The sequence below is a fragment of the Anomaloglossus baeobatrachus genome, chromosome 4 (assembly GCF_048569485.1).
Source record: "Anomaloglossus baeobatrachus isolate aAnoBae1 chromosome 4, aAnoBae1.hap1, whole genome shotgun sequence".
Lineage (NCBI taxonomy): Eukaryota > Metazoa > Chordata > Amphibia > Anura > Aromobatidae > Anomaloglossus > Anomaloglossus baeobatrachus.
In genome coordinates, this window is record NC_134356.1 from 34,724,091 (window position 1) to 34,748,810 (window position 24,720).

General features: G+C 46.7%; 1 protein-coding gene across 5 annotated transcripts in view; it reads right to left on the minus strand.

The window, feature by feature from the left end:
* The window catches only part of LOC142301144 (junctional adhesion molecule-like), an 85,743-nt gene that overhangs the window by 9,648 nt on the left and 51,375 nt on the right, over positions 1–24,720 (minus strand). For 2 of the 5 annotated variants that reach the window (XM_075342169.1, XM_075342164.1), the window contains 4 exons: positions 21,889–21,966; positions 19,898–19,956; positions 16,177–16,282; positions 12,887–12,923 (listed from right to left, as the gene is read on the minus strand). In XM_075342169.1, coding sequence (XP_075198284.1) covers positions 12,887–12,923; positions 16,177–16,282; positions 19,898–19,956; positions 21,889–21,966 — 280 coding nt within the window. The remainder of the gene's footprint in view (positions 1–12,886; positions 12,924–16,176; positions 16,283–19,897; positions 19,957–21,888; positions 21,967–24,720) is intronic. The other 3 variants (XM_075342167.1, XM_075342165.1, XM_075342168.1) reach the window with 3 other exon arrangements.

Genomic DNA, 24,720 nt, shown 5'->3' on the forward strand with positions numbered 1-24,720 from the left:
GCAGCGCTGTGCCTTGCGGCACGGAGGTACTCACTCAGCCAGTAACCACGACACAGTTCTCGGTAAACAAACGGCTGGTTGAACGGGTCCCTCGGACGGTTCACGGTGCTGCGGTTCCCTGCAGTTGGCGGTGATGGTCACTCTTCCCTGCACCTATGTTACGTCTATTGGTAGCGATGGATTCCCACCGGTTACCTGCTCCCCGACTACAATCTGGGCCGGAGGAGCTCCACACTTTGCCCGCAGGCGCTGGCCCTGGGGAAACTGGTGCCCTGGCGGTGGCGGTGTCTCCCCTGTAATGGTTGAGCTGTTGCCTTCATTCGGGACTTGGTTGTTGGGGGATCTATGTCCCCTTCACTGACGGATTCGGCAAATTATGGCGACTCCTAGCCTTGCCGGGGTCCGAGAGGCCCCTGCCCTGGTGCTGACTGTCCTTTGCACGCTGCTCCAGACGGCCGGGTCACCACCCGTCCGCGGTCCTTCCAGGAACCTCCAAACAGTCCCACTCCAGACAATCTCCGCCGTCTGCTGACCTTGCTGTCTCTGTCCAGGCACACAGCCTCAGACCACTTCAGGCTGTACTAAACTGCCACTTTCCACTTTCTCTACTTTCACTTCTCTGTCACTTCAGCTTTCTTCTTCAGCTCCACTACACTTCACTTCCTTCCACCTCCTCCTCCCTGGCTGAACTCCTCTCTAGCCCTCAGCTAGACTTCCATTCTCTTCAAACTCCACACTCTATCTGCCTGCTTCTTCCTGCCTCCAGGGCTGTGAACTCCTTGGTGGGTGGACACCAACCGCCTGGCTCCACCCCCTGGTGTGGACACCAGCCCCTGGAGGAAGGCAACAAGGATTTCTGGTTAGCTGGTGTACCTGCACGGAATGTGGGGTGTGTGTGTTGTTGTGACCTGTGACCCCTGGCTTGCCCAGGGCGTCACATTCCCCCTTAGCAAAACGCAGACCGTCTTCAGGCTGCCCGTCCAACACCGATTTTATTTTCCTTTTTGTTTTCTGTAAAATAGAAAAAACGGTAACATAACAACTTAGGACATCATCCCACATCGGGAGGTTCATTCTTAAACGTTACTAACGGTTTCAAACGGTTAACGGTTACGGTTTCCGCTCTCTCCCACCCAAGCAACCTGGCCCTGATGCTGCCCCTAAAACCCAGGCAGCACCCCTTGACCCACAGTCCAGCACAAGTTACCCGAGCGGGATCTGTCCTTCCCCTCCAGAGGGTAGCCACCGGTTCCTGTGGTGGCTGGGCCCCAGCCTGCTCTGCTGCGGGCCCTCCCTCCAATCTGCCTCTCCGGAGGCGGCAATTGCGGAAACGGTACCGGTAACATAACTTATCATGTTTCAACATTTTTCAAATCAAACTCAGTGGTGGTTCCAACGGGGACTGTTGCAGCGGGCATCCGCTGCCCTTGAGGCGACTACCACCGCGGGGGGTCGGCCCACTCCGGGACCGAGCAGTACAGGGGGTTCTCCTTCCACCGGCAGTTCAACCCCGAACCACTGACAGCCGTTAGGAACGGCGGCGGAGGCGGCGTACCTGGAACCTCTTCCTCCATCAGCGTCATTCTTTCCAGACCCCCGGCTGCGGTGCTGATGTCCGTCTCCCACTCGATCAGGGCCGGTTCTGGGGTTTGGGTGGACTGATCGCGACGCGGCACGGCTGCAGCGGCCCCTTGCTCACGGGCTCCCACTACGGCAACCATTCTGCGCATCTCCGCCTTCCAGTCCATCAACTGCTGTAAGCTCTGCGCCCTCACCTTCAAGCAGAACCGCCCTAACTCCCGCTCCAGCCACTTAGCGGTCCCGGCGGAAAGCTCACCCGGGCCGCAGTCTTCAAAGGCTACTCCTCCTCGTTTCCCCCAGAGCTTGGATGCTCCGGTCGCGGGCATTCCCGCGCTCCAACTCGAGGACGCCGCCATTCCTCCATCTGCGTCCCCCTTAGCTTCTCTTCAGCCACTCCCCTTTGGGGCGGGGTTTTGGCCTTCGCGCCTCTGCTACTCGAGAAGACGCTCGAGCGGGAACTTTTCGCGCCAAAGATGGCGGCTTTTGAAATTTTTCAGCCGGATACCTCCGGCGGTCACAAGGTGCACCTCTACCAGACGGCAGAGCGGTAGGATCCTGTTCGTGACGCCAAGTTGTCGCGGGCGGGGAGGAGGGTGTCAGCACACTGCGCTCACCCCTTCTGCTCGGGTCCGGCGGCTGCCGCTGCTCAGTGGTGGCTCGAGCTGTGGGCCGGATCTCGGGGGTTCTCGAGCGGCGCTCCTCGCCCGTGAGTGAAAGGGGGTTTGTTGGGTGTTGGGATATTGTTTATTGTCCGTGACGCCACCCACGGTTGTGGTGATTTCACCACCGCTGCTCGATGTGGGGATCCCGGGAGTGATGGTGGGGGAGCAGCTAGTTGTTGTGTTGCCCCTCCGTGGGTAGGGGTTGGTGATCCCGGGGCCCGGTGATGGGGTTAGATGCAGGGCCTGGTGGGCGCAGGGACGCGGGGGCAGCGCTGTGCCTTGCGGCACGGAGGTACTCACTCAGCCAGTAACCACGACACAGTTCTCGGTAAACAAACGGCTGGTTGGACGGGTCCCTCGGACGGTTCACGGTGCTGCGGTTCCCTGCAGTTGGCGGTGATGGTCACTCTTCCCTGCACCTATGTTACGTCTATTGGTAGCGATGGATTCCCACCGGTCACCCGCTCCCCGACTACAATCTGGGCCGGAGGAGCTCCACACTTTGCCCGCAGGCGCTGGCCCTGGGGAAACTGGTGCCCTGGCGGTGGCGGTGTCTCCCCTGTAATGGTTGAGCTGTTGCCTTCAATCGGGACTTGGTTGTTGGGGGATCTATGTCCCCTTCACTGACGGATTCGGCAAATTATGGCGACTCCTAGCCTTGCCGGGGTCCGAGAGGCCCCTGCCCTGGTGCTGACTGTCCTTTGCACGCTGCTCCAGACCGCCGGGTCACCACCCGTCCGCCGTCCTTCCAGGAACCTCCAAACAGTCCCACTCCAGACAATCTCCTCCGTCTGCTGACCTTGCTGTCTCTGTCCAGGCACTCAGCCTCAGACCACTTCGAGCTGTACTAAACTGCCACTTTGCACTTTCTCTACTTTCACTTCTCTGTCACTTCAGCTTTCTTCTTCAGCTCCACTACACTTCACTTCCTTCCACTTCCTCCTCCCTGGCTGAACTCCTCTCTAGCCCTCAGCTAGACTTCCATTCTCTTCAAACTCCACACTCTATCTGCCTGCTTCTTCCTGCCTCCAGGGCTGTGAACTCCTTGGTGGGTGGACACCAGCCCCTGGAGGAAGGCAACAAGGATTTCTGGTTAGCTGGTGTACCTGCAGGGAATGTGGGGTGTGTGTGTTGTTGTGACCTGTGACCCCTGGCTTGCCCAGGGCGTCACACAACCAAAGTAGGATCTCTTTCCAGAATGTGCCAATGCCTATACAAAGTTCTCCTAATGACATGCTCCAAGGGACCGAACCGAAAGCTAAACACAAATCTATTCAGATCATCAATCTTTCTGTCAGGGCGGCCCGTGCGATTAGAACAATGGACACTAGATCTAGCCCTCGCAAAAGCAGAATCAATCAACTCCTCAGGGTAACCCCATTGCTGAAGCCTTTCCTTTAATTCCATTGACTGCTGGAGAAAAGTCTCCTCAGAACTATTAGCCCTGCGTACCCGCAGAAATTGACTGTACGGTAAAGCCGTCTTAGTATGAAGGGGGTGTGCGCTCTGGAAATGTAAGAGTGAGTTGGATGCCGTCGGTTTCCTAAACAATTGAGTGTGAATATTACCATCCCTGATGGAAACCTCAACGTCCAAAAAATTGAGAGTATCAATTCATTGTATTCGAGTTGTTAAGATGTGACACAGAATCAGAGAATAAATCCTCCGTGCCATCCCATTCAATGAATATGTCGTCCACATACCTCAAATAGTGGCGAATATACCTCAAAAAGGGGTTGGTATCGGAAAACACATACTTGCTCTCGAAAGATCCCAAAAATATATTGGCCATGGCACAAGAGACAGGGGTACCCATAGCGGTACCCCCGCACTGCAAGTACCAACGGTCCAAAAAAGTAAATGCGTTCCTAGAAAGAACAAAATCAAGGGACTCCTCCACAAAATTGCAATTAAGAGCATCCTTCCCACTCTGTGCCACCATTTCCTTCACAGCTTGAACCCCCAAACGCTGGGGAATGCGGGTATAAAGGCTCTCCACGTCAATTGATGTTAGTTGGAAGCCTTGCTGCCATGTTATACCTTTAAGTAGTGCCAGAAAGTCACCAGTGTCCTGGACATAAGAGGGGATATGACTAAGAATGGGTCTTAGCAGCCAGTCCAAATAGTGTGATAAAGGCTCCGTTAAAGAGCCGATACCAGCCACTATAGGACGGCCTGGGGGATTGTATCTACTCTTATGGACTTTGGGTATACAATACCAGCAAGGCTTCGTAGGGTAAGGAGGGATCAATTTGTCCGCCTGCGTCTGCGAGAGAACACCTAGACCAACAAACTTGTTCAAGAGCCGCACCAAAGACTTCTTAAATTCCTGAATGGGGTTGCTAGGCAACGGGGTATAGGTGGCTTTGTCAGATAACTGTCGGAGGCACTCTTGGACATACTGTTGCCGTGTCAGGAGGACAATGTTGCCCCCCTTATCTGCCTCGCGGAACACCGTGTCCTCCCAACCCCGCATAATGCGAATGGCAGTCAATTCGCCCCGACTCAGATTCTGAGTGGAGTTAGTATAGATCAATGCCTCAATGTCTTTAAGGACAGTATCCTGATACAAGTCCACCAAATTACCAGGTACCGTAGGAGGATAAAAATCGGATTTAATCCCTTTAGTGAACCTATTTACTGGTAACGCAGAAGTAGCCACACTGGGGCTAGACGCATGATGGGGTTCATTCAGACTGAGGAGTACCTCAGCGTCCCGAACCACATCTGCGTCAAAAGCACCCGTGACATCGAAGTGGTTACTATCAACAGTGCACGGGATATGCCCCTCCGGAGTAGATCCCGGACTGCCCGGCGCAGACTGAAAATGTTTGTATAAATGGATCTTACGGATAGCTTTAAACAAATCCACCCTAAACTCAGCAAAATCAAAAGGTTCAGGAATACAAAATTTCAGACCCTTGGAAAGTACGGAAATCATGTCAGGAGATAGAGAATGAGAGGAAAGGTTGATGATTGTGTTCACACTAGACTGAGTGACAGAGGGACTATTCAATTCCGCCAGGACACAGATTTCCTCTTGCGCCCTCTGCCCCGTGCGTTTCTTCCTGCCCCCCCGTCAAGTGCGTTTTCTAAAGGGGCAGTAGCTCTAAACGCACCTGAGTTACCCCCAGAGGGGCCTGCGACCACCTCCTCGGTGAAAGAAAGGACACCGAAGGAATACATATGCAAAATATGTCAAAGCACACACATATGGAGGACCTACAGAAAAACTGACAGATCCACGCGATCATTTAACCCCAATGCCCCCTGAGCTCCATAATTAATGATTAGTTTGGCATCAACTTGTAGTAAAAGTTGCTGAGGGTTGCCCCCCCTCGATGGAAGGACAACCTTCTGCAGGCCAGCAAAACGGAGAATGTAATTTTAAGAAGGACACGGAGGTTTTAGGAGTTAAAACCTTGGAATTTCGGATACAGACATAGGCAGAAAAGGAAGTGAGATTATTTTGGACTGTTCAGTCTTTGCAATCGTATGTTGAATGTGATCGGGTCCCACGTGGACTACGGGTTATCAAGACCCTTTCACACTTCCAAGAGGACACTGCGTTTACCCAGCAATGGGAAAATATACAATTGGAGTGCTCTAAAAAACTGTTGCATCTTGTATTGGATAAAAACAAGGAGGACTATGCTGTTCTGAACTCTGAACTGGATGCTCTAAAACAAGATACACGATTAAGAATGTCAAATGATGATTGGAATGCATTTTGTTTAAAACTTGATAAAAGGTTGGTGAACGTGCAGACTAAAATTAAAAATAAAAAAAGAGAAAAATTTCTCAGGGACAAGAGGGACTATGAGAGGAAGCAGGTTTTCTGTTGGGCTAAAGACAGCACTAAAAATTATAGGCATAGACCCCATATTAAGAAGAAGAGTACTTTTGGTGCCAACAGGGGATACTGGACCACCGACTCGGAGTCCAGTGGCTCCGAGGAGGTGGTCGCAGGCCCCTCTGGGGGTAACTCAGGTGCGTTTAGAGCTACTGCCCCTTTAGAAAACGCACTCGACGGGGGGGCAGGAAGAAACGCACGGGGCAGAGGGCGCAAGAGGAAATCTGTGTCCTGGCGGAATGTGAATAGTCCCTCTGTCACTCAGTCTAGTGTGAACACAATCATCAACCTTTCCTCTCATTCTCTATCTCCTGACATGATTTCCGTACTTTCCAAGGGTCTGAAATTTTGTATTCCTGAACCTTTTGATTTTTGCTGAGTTTAGGGTGGATTTGTTTAAAGCTATCCGTAAGATCCATTTATACAAACATTTTCAGTCTGCGCCGGGCAGTCCGGGATCTACTCCGGAGGGGCATATCCCGTGCACTGTTGATAGTAACCACTTCGATGTCACGGGTGCTTTTGACGCAGATGTGGTTCGGGACGCTGAGGTACTCCTCAGTCTGAATGAACCCCATCATGGGTCTAGCCCCAGTGTGGCTACTTCTGCGTTACCAGTAAATAGGTTCACTAAAGGGATTAAATCCGATTTTTATCCCCCCACGGTACCGGGTAATTTGGTAGACTTGTATCAGGATACTGTCCTTAAAGACATTGAGGCATTGATCTATACTAATGTCGCGGGCGGAGGAGGGGACGCCGCGCACTCCCTCCTGCTCGGGTCCGGCTGCCGCGGCCTGCTGCTGCCGCTGCTCGGTGGCTCGAGCGATGAGCCGGATCCCGGGGACTCGAGCGGCGCTCCTCGCCCGTGAGTGAAAAGGGGATTGGGTTGTTGGGATGGTTTAATGTCCGTGACGCCACCCACGGTTGTGGTGACTCGTTAACACCACCGCTGCTCTGTATGGGGAGCCCGGGAGTGATGGTGTGGAGCAGCCGGTTGTTGATGTGCCCCTCCGTGGGTAGGGGTTGTGGTGCTCCCGGGGCCCAGTGATGGGGTTGGAATGGTGGGCAGGCGGGTATGGGGCCTGTGGAGGTGCAGGGGCGCAGGGGCAGCGCTGTGCCGCACGGCACGGAGGTACTCACTCAGCCAGTAACCAGGACACAGTTCTCGGTAAACAAACGGCTGGTTGGACGGGTCCCTCGGACGGTTCACGGTGCTGCTGTTCCCTGCAGTTGGCGGTGATGGTCTCTTCCCTGCACCTATGTTAAGTTCTTAAGTCCTAGCGATGGGTCCCCACCGGTTACCCGCTCCTCGGCTTCAAGCTGGGCCGAAGGAGCTCTACTTTGCCCGCAGGCGCTGGCCCTGGGGAAACTGGTGCCCTGGCGGTGGCGGTGTCTCCCCTTCACGGTCGGACTGTTGCCTTCAATCGGGACTTGGTTGTTAGGAGACAGAGGTCCCCGTCACTGACGGATTTGGCAAATTATGGCGACTCCTAGCCTTGCCGGGATCCGAAAGGCCCCTGCCCTGGTGCTGACTGTCCTTTGTATACTGTTCCAGACCGCTGGGCCACTACCCGTCCGCGGTCCTTCCAGCAACCTCCAGACAGTCCCACTGCTGACTCTCACCGCCGTCTGCTGACCTTGCTGACACTGTCCAGGCACACAGCCACGGACTAACTTCAGGCTTTACAAACGGTTCCTTTGCTGTCACTTCAGCTTACTTTCCTCCTTTACCACTTTACTTCACTCTCTAAACTCTATCTGCTTCCTCTCACTTTCTCTACCTTTCCTTAATTGCCTGGTTCTTCCTGCCTCCAGGGCTGTGTACTCCTCGGTGGGCGGAGCCAACCGCCTGGCTCACCCCCTGGTGTGGACATCAGCCCCTGGAGGAAGGCAACAAGGATTTTTGGTTAGCTGTTGTACCTGCAGGGAATGTGGGGTGCATGTGGTGTTGTTGTGACCTGTGACCCCTGGCTTGCCCAGGACGTCACACTAACCCCACTCAGAATCTGAGTCAGGGCGAATTGACAGCCTTTCGCATTATGCGGGGTTGGGAGGACACGGTGTTCCGCGAGGCAGATAAGGGGGGCAATATTGTCCTCCTGACACGGCAACAGTATGTCCAAGAGTGCCTCCGACAGTTATCTGACAAAGCTACCTATACCCCGTTGCCTAGCAACCCCATTCAGGAATTTAAGAAGTCTTTGGTGCGGCCCTTGAACAAGTTCGTTGGTCTAGGTCAGGGGTGGGGAACCTTTTTTCTGTCGGGGGCCATTTGGAAATTTCTACCAACCTTCGGGGGCCGCACAAAATTATCAATGTTTAAATGACCCTGCTATATTGGGTGAAGCAATTAATTAACTGGGGGCATGGGGCTGGGGGCACAGACACCACACGCGGGGCTGGGGGCACAGACACCACACGCGGGGCTGGGGGCACAGACACCACACGCGGGGCTGGGGGCACAGACACCACACGCGGGGCTGGGGGCACAGACACCACACGCGGGGCTGGGGGCACAGACACCACACGCGGGGCTGGGGGCACAGACACCACACGCGGGGCTGGGGGCACAGACACCACTGTGGGGAGGCACAGACACCACTGTGGGGAGGCACAGACACCACTGTGGGGAGGCACAGACACCACTGTGGGGAGGCACAGACACCACTGTGGGGAGGCACAGACACCACTGTGGGGAGGCACAGACACCACTGTGGGGAGGCACAGACACCACTGTGGGGAGGCACAGACATCACTGTGGGGGGCTGCACAGACATCACTGTGGGGAGGCACAGACACCACTGTGGGGAGGCACAGACACCACTGTGGGGAGGCACAGACACCACTGTGGGGAGGCACAGACATCACTGTGGGGAGGCACAGACATCACTGTGGGGGGCTGCACAGACATCACTGTGGGGGGCTGCACAGACATCACTGTGGGGGGCTGCACAGACATCACTGTGGGGGGCTGCACAGACATCACTGTGGGGGGCTGCACAGACATCACTGTGGGGGGCTGCACAGACATCACTGGGGGGGCTGCACAGACATCACTGGGGGGGCTGCACAGACATCACTGGGGGGGCTGCACAGACATCACTGGGGGGGCTGCACAGACATCACTGGGGGGGGCTGCACAGACATCACTGGGGGGGGCTGCACAGACATCACGGGGGGGGCTGCACAGACATCACGGGGGGGGCTGCACAGACATCACGGGGGGGCTGCACACACGACTGGGGGGGCTGGACACACGACTGGGGGGGTGCACACAGGACTGGGGGGGGTGCACACAGGACTGGGGGGGTGCACACAGGACTGGGGGGGGTGCACACAGGACATTGGGGGCCACACTGTGCTGAGAGTTTCATGCAATTCTGGGGGAGAAGGTTTACAGAACTGGTGTGGGGAGGCACAAAGCATTGGGCAGGGCACATAGCAGCAGAGGGTCGGCGCTGGACTCACAGCAGCATTGCACTCACATCACCGGAGTGCAGGAGCCGGACACACTGCATCAGAACTTGAAGGAGAAGGCAGGCACTGATCTCCGGAGGGCAGGGGGCGGACACACAAGGCTAGAAACTGTGAGGCTGCTGTGGACCCGCCCACAATTTGCACTGGCCGACGGGAGAACACATTGCAGCACAAACAGCAATGTGTGGATTTAAAGGGCCGGCGGCAGCAAACCGCGGTGACAGCACCAGCACTGCCTCCCCCGGGAATCTGCCCGGGGGCCACATAAAAGGTCATGGCGGGCCGCATGCGGCCCGCGGGCCGGAGGTTCCCCACCCCTGGTCTAGGTGTTCTCTCGCAGACGCAGGCGGACAAATTGATCCCTCCTTACCCTACGAAGCCTTGCTGGTATTGTATACCCAAAGTCCATAAGAGTAGAGACAATCCCCCAGGCCGTCCTATAGTGGCTGGTATCGGCTCTTTAACGGAGCCTTTATCACACTATTTGGACTGGCTGCTAAGACCCATTCTTAGTCATATCCCCTCTTATGTCCAGGACACTGGTGACTTTCTGGCACTACTTAAAGGTATAACATGGCAGCAAGGCTTCCAACTAACATCAATTGACGTGGAGAGCCTTTATACCCGCATTCCCCAGCGTTTGGGGGTTCAAGCTGTGAAGGAAATGGTGGCACAGAGTGGGAAGGATGCTCGTTATTGCAATTTTGTGGAGGAGTCCCTTGATTTTGTTATTTCTAGGCACGCATTTACTTTTTTGGACCGTTGGTACTTGCAGTGCGGGGGTACCGCTATGGGTATCCCTGTCTCTTGTGCCATGGCCAATATATTTTTGGGATCTTTCGAGAGCAAGTATGTGTTTTCCGATACCAACCCCTTTTTGAGGTATATTCGCCACTATTTGAGGTATGTGGACGACATATTCATTGTATGGGATGGCATGGAGGATTTATTCTCTGATTCTGTGTCACATCTTAACAACTCGAATACAATAAATATGTCCTTCACTTCCTCTTTTGGTGGCGATACCCTCAATTTTTTGGACGTTGAGGTTTCCATCAGGGATGGTAATATTCACACTCAATTGTTTAGGAAACCGACGGCATCCAACTCACTCTTACATTTCCAGAGCGCACACCCCCTTCATACTAAGACGGCTTTACCGTACAGTCAATTTTTGCGGGTACGCAGGGCTAATAGTTCTGAGGAGACTTTTCTCCAGCAGTCAATGGAATTAAAGGAAAGGCTTCAGCAAAGGGGTTACCCTGAGGAGTTGATTGATTCTGCTTTTGAGAGGGCTAGATCTGGTGTCCATTGTTCTAATCGCATGGGCCGCCCTGACAGAAAGATTGATGATCTGAATAGATTTGTGTTTAGCTTTCGGTTCGGTCCCTTGGAGCATGTCATTAGGAGAACTTTGTATAGGCATTGGCACATTCTGGAAAGAGATCCTACTTTGGTTGAAATGACCAAGGCTAATCCTTTGGTCTCGTTCAGACGTTGCGTTAACCTACGGGATAAACTAGTGAGAAATAGACTTACCAGCCCCTCTGTGTGGCTCGATAGATGCTGCCCGCCGGGTAACTACCGGTGTGGCAACTGCAGATTTTGTAACCTGCATCTCACTGGCCGATCCCTACAGGTGGGTTCGCACTCACATTCGGTCCTCCAGTTTATTTCTTGTAAAACTAAATTCGTTGTCTATGTGATTTTCTGCCCTTGTGGCAGATTTTACATAGGCAAAACAATCAGATGTTAATACGTCAGGTTCAGGGAGCACTACAATTCGGTAATGTCAGGCAAAGGTTCTCCTAGACTGATTTCTCACATCCGCGAGCATCATAATGGTAACCCTGATGTCCTCCGTTTTGCTGGCCTGCAGAAGGTTGTCCTCCCATCGAGGGGGGGCAACCTTCAGCAACTTTTACTACAAGTTGAGGCCAAACTAATCATTAATTATAGAGCTCAGGGGGCATTGGGGTTAAATGATCGCGTGGGTCTGTCAGTTTTTCTGTAGGTCCTCCATATGTGTGTGCTTTGACATATTTTGCATATGTATTCCTTCGGTGTCCTTTCTTTCTTCTTTTTTGGTATAATCGTTTTGTAATAATCTTGTTTTTATTGTTTTGTATTGTGGCATGGTGTGTTCCATGTTTTATATGCACATTACATTCTCCTATGTATGTTTTTATGTGGCATGCGACACACCTGTGAGCACTCCTATATAGGGGGCGCCGTTGTAGCTCCACATATGGACCTGTGGAAGCCTAATTAGTTAGGCGAAACAGCTGTCGTCCTCTACCTGGGAGCCAGCTCACAGCTCATCTCCTGCTTTTTACCCTGCACCGTCTAATAAACTAAAGATTCCTGCACAGCGGTACGGAGTGCGGTCCCTCATTTCCTTCACTCATCCATCGGTACCTGGACTTTTCTTCTGGACGAGCACCCCCGCTCAGGATACGGTAATTCCCAGCCCTCGACGAGCACACATGCGTTATCGCTGAGTGACATACTTTGGTGCAGCACCCTTCCTATCTTGCTGGTATACTCAGTATGTGCTAAGCTCCTTCTAGTGCTGAGTAAAAATCCTGCTGCCTTAAATTGCCACTAGAGGGAGCTCACGGAGTGCAATGTATACATAGTATGTAATAAGCTCCTCCTAGTGGTGAGTAAAAATCCTGCTGCCTTTAATCTCCACTAGAGGAAGCTCACTGACTGCAATGTATACACAGTATCCTCCTAGTAGTGAGTAAAAATCCTGCTGCCTTCCATCTCCACTAGAGGGAGCTCAGTGAGTGGAATATATACTCAGTATGTGCTAAGCTCCTCCTAGTGCTGAGTAAAAATCCTGCTTCCTTAAATTGCCACTAGAGGGAGCTCACGGAGTGCAATGTATAAATAGTATGTAATAAGCTCATCCTAGTGGTGAGTAAAAATCCTGCTGCCTTTAATCTCCACTAGAGGGAGCTCAGTAAGTACAATGTATACTCAGTATGTGCTAAGCTCCTCCTAGTGCTGAGTAAAAATCCTGCTGCCTTTAATTGCCACTAGAGGGAGCTCACGGAGTGCAATGTATACACAGTATGTACTAAGCTCCCCCTAGGGATCACTACAGGCAGCAGAAATTGTTAGGGAAGAATACATTTCTGATGCAATTTTCTTTTTTTAAAGAATATCTACAACAGAAGTAGAAAGTGGAAACTAATTTCTGAAATTTTTAATCATTATTTCTTTTTTACATTTGTCATATTGTATGCATTGAAGTAATAAAAATAGTTTACAAAAATACTGATCCATTAAAATTGAAATTTACCTTTCTGTTTTGGTGTTTTTCCATTTACGATATTTATCTGGAAAAAAATAATGTGGTTTGAAACACTTTAGTGATAGAAAGCTGATTGTAATAAGTAATTGTGTAAAATAAATAATTCCAGGAGCCAGGAGTTGCCTCCGTGTAGAACTGTCACGCTGAGTGGGAGCTGAGTCCCAGCAAGTGACAAAACCCAGGGTAGCAATACAATGGAAATTCCCACGACTAGGGAGAGGGGAGCAAGGTCACCTCCTAACTCTCACCTAAGGCTGATCCTTGCATTCTCTAATGTCTGTAGATGGATCCTTCCCCCCGCACCGTCACATGCTTAGGCCCTTGCTGGCCCTGTACTCACCCTGGCTAATAAAGGCCAATGTCTTGCCATACAATAAGACAAAACAAGAAAGGTAAGATAAACAGGTGGGCAAAGACACAACAAATAGCACTCCATAGCTTCTCCAGCAGTAACTTCTCAGCTGCAATAGAAACGAACACCCAAGCTTCTACATAGACAGGCTCCTTCAAAGTGGACAGTATAGAATGAACTATAACCGGCATAGGGAGGAGTGAGTAACGGATATTTATAGCAGAAGGAATTGCCTGCATGTTGTGAATACATTTTCCAGTTTGGGGCTCCCTCTTGTGGTCAATGCTGGCGGTGTAGTTGACTTGTGGAATGAGAACCACACACCTGTGGACGACTGGCAATCAGGCCTTTCAGATTGGGACTATATAACTGAGTAGTTTTCTCCTGTTACTTGCCGGTGCTCAATTGATTTTCTGTGTGTTAAGGACATTCTGTAACCAACCCTGCTCTCTAACAGAAATCCTCTCAAGATAAGTTGGTCTTGTACCTCTGCTTATTGTATCCACTTTCTTGTTGTTTTTTCTGTTTTGGTTCTATGGCTTGATTCCTATTTTGCCTGTGTGGAGTTCCTGGTGGAATTGGATCATTCCCTGCTGGGAGTGTCTGTATATTTAGCTCCATGATTCTGCAGTGTCTTGTGTTTTGTTATGCTTGGTATTAAATTCAGTACCTTATCTATATTAGTGTTTTTGTATCCCAGTAACATAAGAGTACTGATATAGTGGGGGAGAGGCCGTGTGGTCTCAGGGTTTTTCCATGTCAGGCGAGATTTTGCTGAGATTTTTTAGGGTTTTTACGGCTGCAGACAGTGCTCTTTCCTATCCTTTCCTATAAAGTTAGTTTGGGACTCATCTTTGCGGAATCTGTTTTCTAGCTTTGTATTGTGTTTTCCTATATCCCCGTAGTCTTTACATGTGGGGGGCTATCTATATCTTTGGGGATTGCTCCAAGGCAGATTAGCTTTTCTTATATTTCTATCTGTAAGAATATTTAGCTTTCCGGCTGTCTCGAGATGACTAGGTCATCGTAGGCTCGTCCCACGGCTACTTCTAGTTGTGTGTCAGTGTTAGGTCTGCAGTCCGTTAAGGTTCCAGCCACTCTGGTTACTTTTTGGGTTTCCACATTTTTTTATCCTCCTCGGTGCCTGAATCATAACAGCTGCAGCTGAGATTAGAACTACCTGTTAAATCAATGCAGGATAAAAAACGTTCAGAACTGGATGAAATAAAAAAAAAAAAAGCTCCAACTCAGGGTAAAAGACGAGCATACACTAAAGAGAATCTGCAATCACCAATATGCTGTGACCTTCTGATCCCAGATCCTCCCCTGAAATCACATCAAGCAGTGACGCACCCATAACAAGAGCTTTAAACTCCTTAGCCACAAATGTGTGCCTGGGACTGAATGATTCTCCACAGAGAACTTTATTGATCCCAGCATACACACACAAGATAGATGAAAAATCTGCAACGTTTTGGCCAACGCAGGGCCTTTATCAAGCTATTAAAAAGGTGTGTATAGCTTGATAAAGGCCCTGCGTTCGCCGAAACGGCCATTTTTCAACTATCTTCTTGTCTGTATTTTGGGATAAAATAATCAATAAAGTTTTCTGCAAAAGAACGATTTTCAATGTCTTGGATTCCCTTGAGTTTTTAAAATTTTACAACCTGATCGAGGGTTGTATTAAGTAAGCACAAACAGTGGAGTGATGCATGGAATATACCTTTTACGGCTACTCGCCGGAGGTGGCCTCTTTCTCGGGTCAGGGTGTCCCCTGTCTCTCCGGTGCCCAAAACTCATTCTGCGAGTGCTGCTTCACCTCGGCGCCATTCGCAGCGGTTGGCCCAATCCTCCTCTGTGTTACTGGTGGCTGTTCAGCCACCAGAATCTAAGTGTGGAAAGTGGGCGAGTGTGCATGCGCGGGCCGAGTCTTTTTTCAAGTCAGACTCTTTGGCCAATGCGCATGTGCATGACGTGGCATCCTCTGATTGGAGGTCAGATGTCATCTGTCCTGATGAGATGGCTTCACTGGATTGGTCGTTAGATGTCAGCTGCCCCAATGACGTGGCTTTGCTGGATTGGCTGTTGGACGTCAGCTGCCCGATGACGTGGCCTCTCTAGATTGGCCGTTGGATGTCAGCTGCCCCGATGACGTGGCCTCTTTGGATTGGCTGTTGGACATCTGCTGCCCCGATGACGTGGCCTCTCTAGATTGGCCGTTGGATGTCAGCTGCCCCGATGACGTGGCTTCTTTGGATTGGCTGTTGGACGTCTGTTGCCCTGATGACGTGGCCTCTCTAGATTGGCCGTTAGCTGCCCCGATGACGTGGCCTCTTTGGATTGGCTGCTGGACGTCTGTTGCCCCGATGACGTGGCTTCGCTGGATTGGCCGTTGGACGTCAGCTGCCCCAATGACGTGACCTCTCTGGGTAAGCCGTTGGACATCAGCTACACTTTTTGGACATGAGCTAACTGGGCGGTGCTTATAAAATGACACCAGATGGTGCTCAGTCCTTATTTGTCCTTTATTGAGAGGTTGTTAGGGAGGTCGCTTGAATATTGAGTTACTTACGTTGTTATTACCAGTGTCAGCGCTGCTTAAGTGCACTGAACACCGATACCGGGCAGGTCGCTTGAATTTTGCGCTTAGGATTCTATGAACCATCCTCCTAAGCCGCTAACCCCCTAACAATACCTTTATATACATAGGGGACTGAGAGATGATCCCCACTGGAGGTGTCTTTTAAGGGATTGTAAGAGTAGATAAACACCGCTGCTTCTTTTCAGAAACGGCGCCACTTATGACCACTGGCTGCTCCTGGTACAGTTCCATTCTCTTTAAATTATTATACGAACACAATATTGTGAAAATTCAAGTTAATTATTTGACAAGGCAGCTCTATATAGTATACCATATTATTCTTACATATGTATATGATGACTCCTGTCAAAGTGATAAGGAAAATTGCTCCAAAAACACCCACAATCACAGAAGTGGTGATGGATGTGGATTTTACTGTTGTTTGGGTCTCCTAGAAATCAATGAGAAGTAAAGATAAAAGCAAATTAGAGATATTTTACACACCAATATATCTAGTTGCCTAGTACATTTGTTGTTTCTTCTTACATTCCTTTGCCTGGCTGCTTATAATGGATATAATACACAAACATATGGATCCTGTTAGCTTAAAATGTAACAAGATTCATAGTAAAAACTGATTGGTTTCTGGAAATACGAGCCCTTAATCATAGTAGTAGTAATATAATGTGATTAAGGGCTTATATTCCCTGAAACGCGTCAGTTTTTAATATGGATCCTGCTACCTTTTAACGTAACAGCATCCATATTAAACACTGATGCATTTGAGGAAATACAAACCCTTAAACAAACAGAGGAAGAAGAAAGATTCCAGCATCCAGTCCGATTGTAAAATAAAAGTATTTCGTATCTTTATTGAAGCATCATTAAAATAGCCAAAATTGTGGCATGGTGCAAACCACACAAAAGACGCGTTTCGGATGTCACAGCGTCCTTGATCAGTGCTCCGTCTCTGATTGTCTCCATATGGTGAGCTGGAAACTTTGGTTATTAAACCCTTAAACATAGTATATTACTACTACTATGATTAAGGGCTTGTATTGCCTGAAACGCATCAGTTTTTACTATTAATCTTGCTACCTTTTAACCTAATAGGACTCATATTAACAACTGATGCGTTTCAGGCAATACAAGCCCTTAATGACATTTTATTACTATTACTATGATTAAGAGCTTATATTGCCTGAAACGCATCAGTTTTAATATGGATTCTGTTACCTTTTAACCTAACTGATCCATATTAAACACTGATTCATTTCAGGCAATACAAACCCTTAAACTTAGTATATTACTACTACTACTACTACTACTACTACTACTACGAGTAAGGGCTTGTATTGCCTGAAACGCATCAGTTTTTATTATGGATGCTTTTACCTTTTAACCTAACAGGATCCATATTAAAATCTGATGCGTTTCAGGTAATAAAAGCCCTCGATCATAGTAGTAGCAATATATTATGATTGAAGGTTTGTATTGCCTAAAATGCGTCAGTTTGTAATATGGATTCTGTTAGCTTAAAAGGTAACAAGATTCATAGAAAAACTGATTTATTTCTGGCAATAAAAGCCCTTAATCATAGTAGTAGTAATATAATGTGATTAAGGGCTTGCATTGCCTGAAACGCGTCAGTTTTAAATATGGATCCTGCTACCTTTTAATGTAACGGCATCCATATTAAATACTGATGCATTTGAGGAAATACAAACCCTTAAACAAACAGAGGAAGAAGAAAGATTCCAGCATCCAGTCCGATTGTAAAATAAAAGTATTTTGTATCTTTATTGAAGCATCATTAAAATAGCCAAAATTGTGGCATGGTGCAAACCACACAGAAGACGTGTTTTGGATGTCACAGCGTCCTTGATCAGTGCTCCGTCTCTGATTGTCTCCATATGGTGAGCTGGAAACGTTGGTTATTAAACCCTTAAACATAGTATATTACTACTACTATGATTAAGGGCTTGTATTGCCTGAAACGCATCAGTTTTTACTATTAATCTTGCTACCTTTTAACCTAATAGGACTCATATTAACAACTGATGCGTTTCAGGCAATACAAGCCCTTAATGACATTTTATTACTATTACTATGATTAAGAGCTTATATTGCCTGAAACGCATCAGTTTTAATATGGATTCTGTTACCTTTTAACCTAACTGATCCATATTAAACACTGATGCATTTCAGGCAATACAAACCCTTAAACTTAGTATATTACTACTACTACTACTACTACTACTACTACTACGAGTAAGGGCTTGTATTGCCTGAAACGCATCAGTTTTTATTATGGATGCTTTTACCTTTTAACCTAACAGGATCCATATTAAAATCTGATGCGTTTCAGGTAATACAAGCCCTCGATCATAGTAGTAGCAATATATTATGATTGAAGGTTTGTATTGCCTAAAATGCGTCAGTTTGTAATATGGATTCTGTTAGCTTAAAAGGTAACAAGATTCATAGAAAAACTGATTTATTTCTGGCAATAAAAGCCCTTAATCATAGTAGTAGTAATATTATGTGATTAAGGGCTTGCATTGCCTGAAACGCGTCAGTTTTAAATATGGATCCTGCTACCTTTTAATGTAACGGCATCCATATTAAATACTGATGCATTTGAGGAAATACAAACCCTTAAACAAACAGAGGAAGAAGAAAGATTCCAGCATCCAGTCCGATTGTAAAATAAAAGTATTTTGTATCTTTATTGAAGCATCATTAAAATAGCCAAAATTGTGGCATGGTGCAAACCACACAGAAGACGTGTTTCGGATGTCACAGCGTCCTTGATCAGTGCTCCGTCTCTGATTGTCTCTATATGGTGAGCTGGAAACTTTGGTTATTAAACCCTTAAACATTGTATATTACTACGACTATGATTAAGGGCTTGTATTGCCTGAAACACATCAGTTTTTACTATGAATCTTGCTACCTTTTAACCTAATAGGATTCATATTAAAAACTGATGCGTTTCAGGCAATACAAGCCCTTAACGACATTATATTACCACTACTATGTTAAGAGCTTGTATTGCCTTAAACGCGTCAGTTTTAATATGGATTCTGTTACATTTTAACCTAACATGATCCATATTAAAAACTGATGCATTTCGGGCAATACAAACCCTTAAACATAGTATATTACTACTACTACTACTACTACTACTACTACTACTACTACGAGTAAGGGCTTGTATTGCCTGAAACGCATCAGTTTTTATTATGGATGCTTTTACCTTTTACCCTAACAGGATCCATATTTAAAACGGATGCGTTTCAGGTAATACAAGCCCTCAATCATAGTAGTAGCAATATATTATGATTGAAGGCTTGTATTGCCTAAAATGCGTCAGTTTTTAATATGGATCCTCTTAGCTTAAAAGGTAACAAGATTCATAGAAAAACTGATTTATTTCTGGCAATAAAAGCCCTTAATCATAGTAGTAGTAATATAATGTGATTAAGGGCTTGTATTGCCTGAAACGCGTCAGTTTTTAATATGGATCCTGTTACCTTTTAACCTAACAGGAGCCATATTAAAAACTGATGCATTTCAGGCAATACAAACCCTTAACAGCATTATATTACTACTATGATTAAGGGCTTGTATTGCCTGAAACGCGTCAGTTTTAATATGGATCCTGTTACCTTTTAACCTAACAGGAGCCATATTAAAAACTGATGCATTTTGGGCAATACAAACCCTCAATCATAGTATATTACTACTACTACTACGATTAAGGGCTTGTATTACCTGAAACGCATCAGGTTTTAATATGGATCATGTTACCTATTAATCTATCTTCAATAAAAATTCTACCTTTTATCACCGGATGTTTGTGCCAAAGATTTCTCCACATTCTTACTTTCCTTTGTGTAATAATGCTAACAAATCAGTAACTTATATTGTTCCTAACAATGTTATTCCTTTTCAGCCTAGTTGTATTTTTCTTCGTTTTATGGAGCAACCATCATGTTAATTTTCATTTCTTAAAATCAGTAGTACATATGAAAATAAGCAAGTTTAGAATAAAAAATGTTACCTTTAAGGTGCTGGATGTTCTCTCAGTCGTGAAAGTCGAAGGATTGTTGGACATATCTACTAAGACAAAACAGAAGATGAGATATAAGGCCGGTCATATACATTAGATGACTGTCTATCTGACCAGCTCATCCGACTCTCCCATATACAACCCCTGGCAAAAATTATGGACGCTCCTGGCTCTGAGGATGTTCATTCAGTTGTTTACTTTTGTTTAAAAAAAAGCAAATCACAGACATGGCACAAAACTAAAGTAATTTCAAATGGCAACTTTCTGGCTTTAAGAAACACTTAAAAAAATCATGAAAACATAATGTGCAGCCAGTAATTGTTATGTTTCAAGACCAAACAGAGGGAAAAACTTATGGAAACACTGAATTATGAGGAAACAATTATGGAATCACCCTGTAAATTTTCATACCCAAAACTAACACCTGCATCAAATAAGATCTGCTCGTTAGTCTGCATCTAAAAAGAAGTGATCAAACCTTGGAGAGCTGTTGCACCAAGTGGACTGACATGAATCATGGCTCCAACACGAGAGATGTCAATTGAAATGCAGGGAGGATTATCAAACTCTTAAAAGAGGGAAAATCATCACGCAATGTTGCAAAAGATGTTGGTTCTTCACAGTCATCTGTGTCTAAATCTGGACCAAATACAAACAACATGGGAAGGTTGTTAAAGGTAAACATACTGGTAGACCAAGGAAGACATCAAAGCGTCAAGACAGGAAACTTAAAGCAATATGTCTCCAAAACAGGAAATGTACAACAAAACAAATGAGGAAGGAATGGGAGGAAACGGGAGTCAATGTCTGTGACCGAACTGTAAGAAACCGCCTAAAGGAAATGGGCTTTACATACAGAAAAGCTAAGCAATAAATAGATGACTGCCTGAAAAGAACTTGGGAGATGGCTATCATTACATCTTCATTAAATGCCCAAGTTTACATGGAAATTTTGGACACTTTTCTTATCCCATCAATTGAAAGGATGTTTGGGGATGATGAAATAATTTATCAAGATGATAAGGCATCCTGCCATAGAGCAAAAACTGTGAAAACATTCCTTGAAAGAAGACACATGAGGTCAATGTCATGGCCTGCAAATAGTCCGGATCTCAATCCAATTGAAAAATCTTTGGTGGAAGTTGAAGAAAATGGTCCATGACAAGGCTCCAACCTGCAAAGCTGATCTGGCAACAGCAATCAGAGAAAGTTGGAGCCAGATTGACGATAACTGTTTGTCACTCATTAAGTCCATGCCTCAGAGACTGCAAGCTGTTATAAAAGCCAGAGGTGGTGCAACAAAATACTAGTCATGTATTGGAGGGTTATTTTGTTTGTTTGTTTTTCATGAATCCATAATTTTTACCTCATAATTGAGTGATTCCATAATTTTTCCCCCTGTTTGGTCTTGAAAAGTAACTATTACTGGCTAGCACATTGTGTTTTCAGGATTTTTTTAGTGTTTCTTAACACTAGAAGTCCCAGAGAGGGGTCATTTAATATTTCTACCTTTACTTCAGGGGGGAGCTCGAAATTTCTGGGGCTTCTAGTGTTAAAGCCAGAAAGTGGCCATTTGAAATGACTTTAGTACAACTGAATGAACATCCTCAGAGTCAGGTGAGTCCAGAATTTTTGCCAGGCGTTGTACAAGAGACATGTCTTGACTGAGAGCTCCTGTGCCCTCTATCTAAAAACCACTGACTGACACAGAGGCTTATCTTCTGGAGCACATGACCGATCGGCATCTCCCCGACCATCAGTCGCCTGGTGCCCCCATACATTTTAGACCATTTTTAAGGCTCTCATACACATTAGACTGATGTCAGCGGAACCCAACAATGTAGATGGGTTTAGCTGACATCAGTCTAACGTGTATGAGGGCCTTAAAAATGTCTGACCACCCCAAAACCTCCATTACATTTCATGTTTTGCTTAGCTGAACCCGAGACCAAGGCCTAACACAACCGATATGTCCACTATACTTGTGTCAATCATGGTAGTCCTCGCAGTTGTGGAAACTGGTCCCTCATTTTCAGGTTCAGTGATTGGTGGGTTGTCTGCTGGTAAGAGAAAAGAATTTACAATATATTTAGAATCTTTTGAAGACAAATTAAGAATTTTGGATGCTGCATGTGGGGTACAGAAATCAATGCTGGAAATGTACCTAGAAATGCTTTGCGACTACAGATTTGTGTCATCCTTTTCTGTTCCTTGGCCAGTCTCTGTAAATGCAGATATTCTTGCTCCATGCTTGTTGAGAAAGTGACCTCTACCTGGTAATGTGCCAATCATGTGCCAACACCTCCCCCCATAAAAACAGTGAAATGGACGGAGAAAAAGAAATACGGGTATAAGCCACGCTATAACCACAGGATCCAGAAGATTTGATTAAATCGGAAAGGGAAAGGGTTCTAGCTAAATAGGAAAGGGTTCTTTACAGTTAGAGCAGTCAGACTGTGGAATGCCCTACCACAAGAGGTAGTAATGGCAGATACTATAACAGCTTTCAAAAAAGGGCTGGATGATTTCCTCAGTACACACAACATTGTTGGTTATAAATGACTTGGTGACCAGGTGTAGAACTGGTGGAGGAAGGGGGAACTAGATGGACCTAGGTCTTTTTTCAACCTTAGTAACTATGTAACTATGTAACTACTATGTAAAATCCCTTTTTATTTTCAAAGGTCAATGCGTTTCAGAGATATATCCATCTCCTTCATCAGGACAAAAGGAATCTTACCATGGTAAGATTCCTTTTGTCCTGATGAAGGAGATGGATATATCTCTGAAACGCATTGACCTGTGAAAATAAAAAGGGATCTTCTGGATCTTGTGGTTTTAGCCCGGCTTATACTCGTATTTCTTTTTCTCCGTCCATTTCACTGCTATATTTTGGGGCCGCTGCTGACCACCACCTATACATAGCAGTAAGGGGTTGTGCCTGGCACAACTCAATCAGGTGAGTGCGTTTTTAGCACTAGATCAAATTCCCATACCAGGTAAGACCCTATTTGTGCTCTTTTTTTCACAGCTTTTATTACCCTGATAAAAACACTAAGAATTTTCAGTAGCATCCCCCTCCTCTCCCTCATTACCAACTTATATTTACTGTTTTATAGTAGGTGGCTGTATGGCCTTAATGGAGAGGTCTGAAATTAAAGTTCATTTTAATTCTAAATTTCTATCTACTTAATTTAGTGACAATCACTTTTCTAATATACTTTACTTTAAAAGTGTCAAGAGGGCACCATGACGATTTCCTGTCCCGCCAGGGCTCGGTCAGAAGAATGATGGAAGCAGAATATTTGAGCCGTTCACGGTTCTCCCCGTGTGTTCCCACCATGTCAGCCTCCCTGGAGGTCTGGCGAAATGACTTGATTCATAAGATTCAGATTCCTCTTTCAGAGATTTCCCTCAAGTCGTTGGAATCTCAAATCCCCTTTTTGAATCTGGACAGGTGGGAGGGATCGGGCATTACAGTGCTGGCGGATCTATACTCTGATTTGGGTGTTAACCCCTTTAATGAAATAGTACGGGAACACCCCTCTTTAAAGGGCTGTTTCTATCAACACATCCAAATTAGTCATTTTCTGGCCTCTAAATTTCCTCCAAAGTCAAAGCCTCTGTTACCTACAACAAAAGCTTTGGTATTTAAAAAGATAATTAAATCCAAAGGTATCTCCTCGACATACAAATGGCTCAATAACCCCCCCGAAGAGAAAAAATCTCCTTATATGAATAAATGGGACGTGGAGTTGAGTGTCTCTACCTCACCTTCAAACTGGCACTCGGCATCAGCAAATATCCAAAAATATTCCAAGTGTATAAATCATCTGGAGCAACTGAAAAAAGTACACCTGCGATGGTATCGGTCCCCAGCCAACTTAGCACAGTTCCTCCCAAATTATTCGCCACATTGTTGGAAGGGCTGCCTCCAAAGGGGTACTCTTGGTCACTGCTGGTGGGCTTGTCCCAAGGTTTTCTCGTTCTGGTTGGAGGTGTTTGGCCTGATGGGTGAGCTGACAGGCAATCCTATTAATCCGAATCCGGCTCTGGCAGTGCTAAACGTGGGTATAGAGGAGTTCTCTTGGGAATCCAGGGGTTTATTAGTTCACATTCTAGTAGCTGCCAGATATTGCATAAGTCTGCACTGGAAATCCCCAAAGACGCCTACATTAGTTGAACTATATAACCGAATTAATCTCCAATGCCAATACGAGTTCTGTCTGGCTCACTCCATCCGCGCCAAAAACAAAATACTTCAGATTTGGGACACGTGGTTAAACTCTGTATATGCATCCCCTGTCAGGCATCTGTTTCCAGGGCAAACTGTTGATAATTAAAAACGGGTCAAATAGGCTCAAAGTGTGTGTTACGCAGGGAGTTCACCCATACCACATGTCAATAGTCAAGGTGTTTAAATCTCTGTTGTTGTTACTGCTCGGGCTACCCCGAAACGCCATCCAATTCCCTCCCTCCCCCCTCCCCCTCCCTGGTTGCTTCCTTGCAACCATCCATGGTTCTCCCCCTCTCCCCCACCTCTCTCTCCCCTCCCTTTTCTTATCTTCCTCTCTTAGGTTCTGGTTGTTTGGATCCCTCATTTTGAGGATTAAAGAGTAAATTGGTAGGTTGACTCTATACGTATTGGGTATTGATTAACCTAAAAAAGTTGCAACTTGCATCAGACATGATTGGTGGTGGTGTGACAGGAAATGTGAATCATAATCAAAGGTGATACTACCACATGTTACAGCGTTGTTTTCTTTGTGTATTATTGCCAATGATACCTGAATTTCTCCTTTTTTGTAATGTAA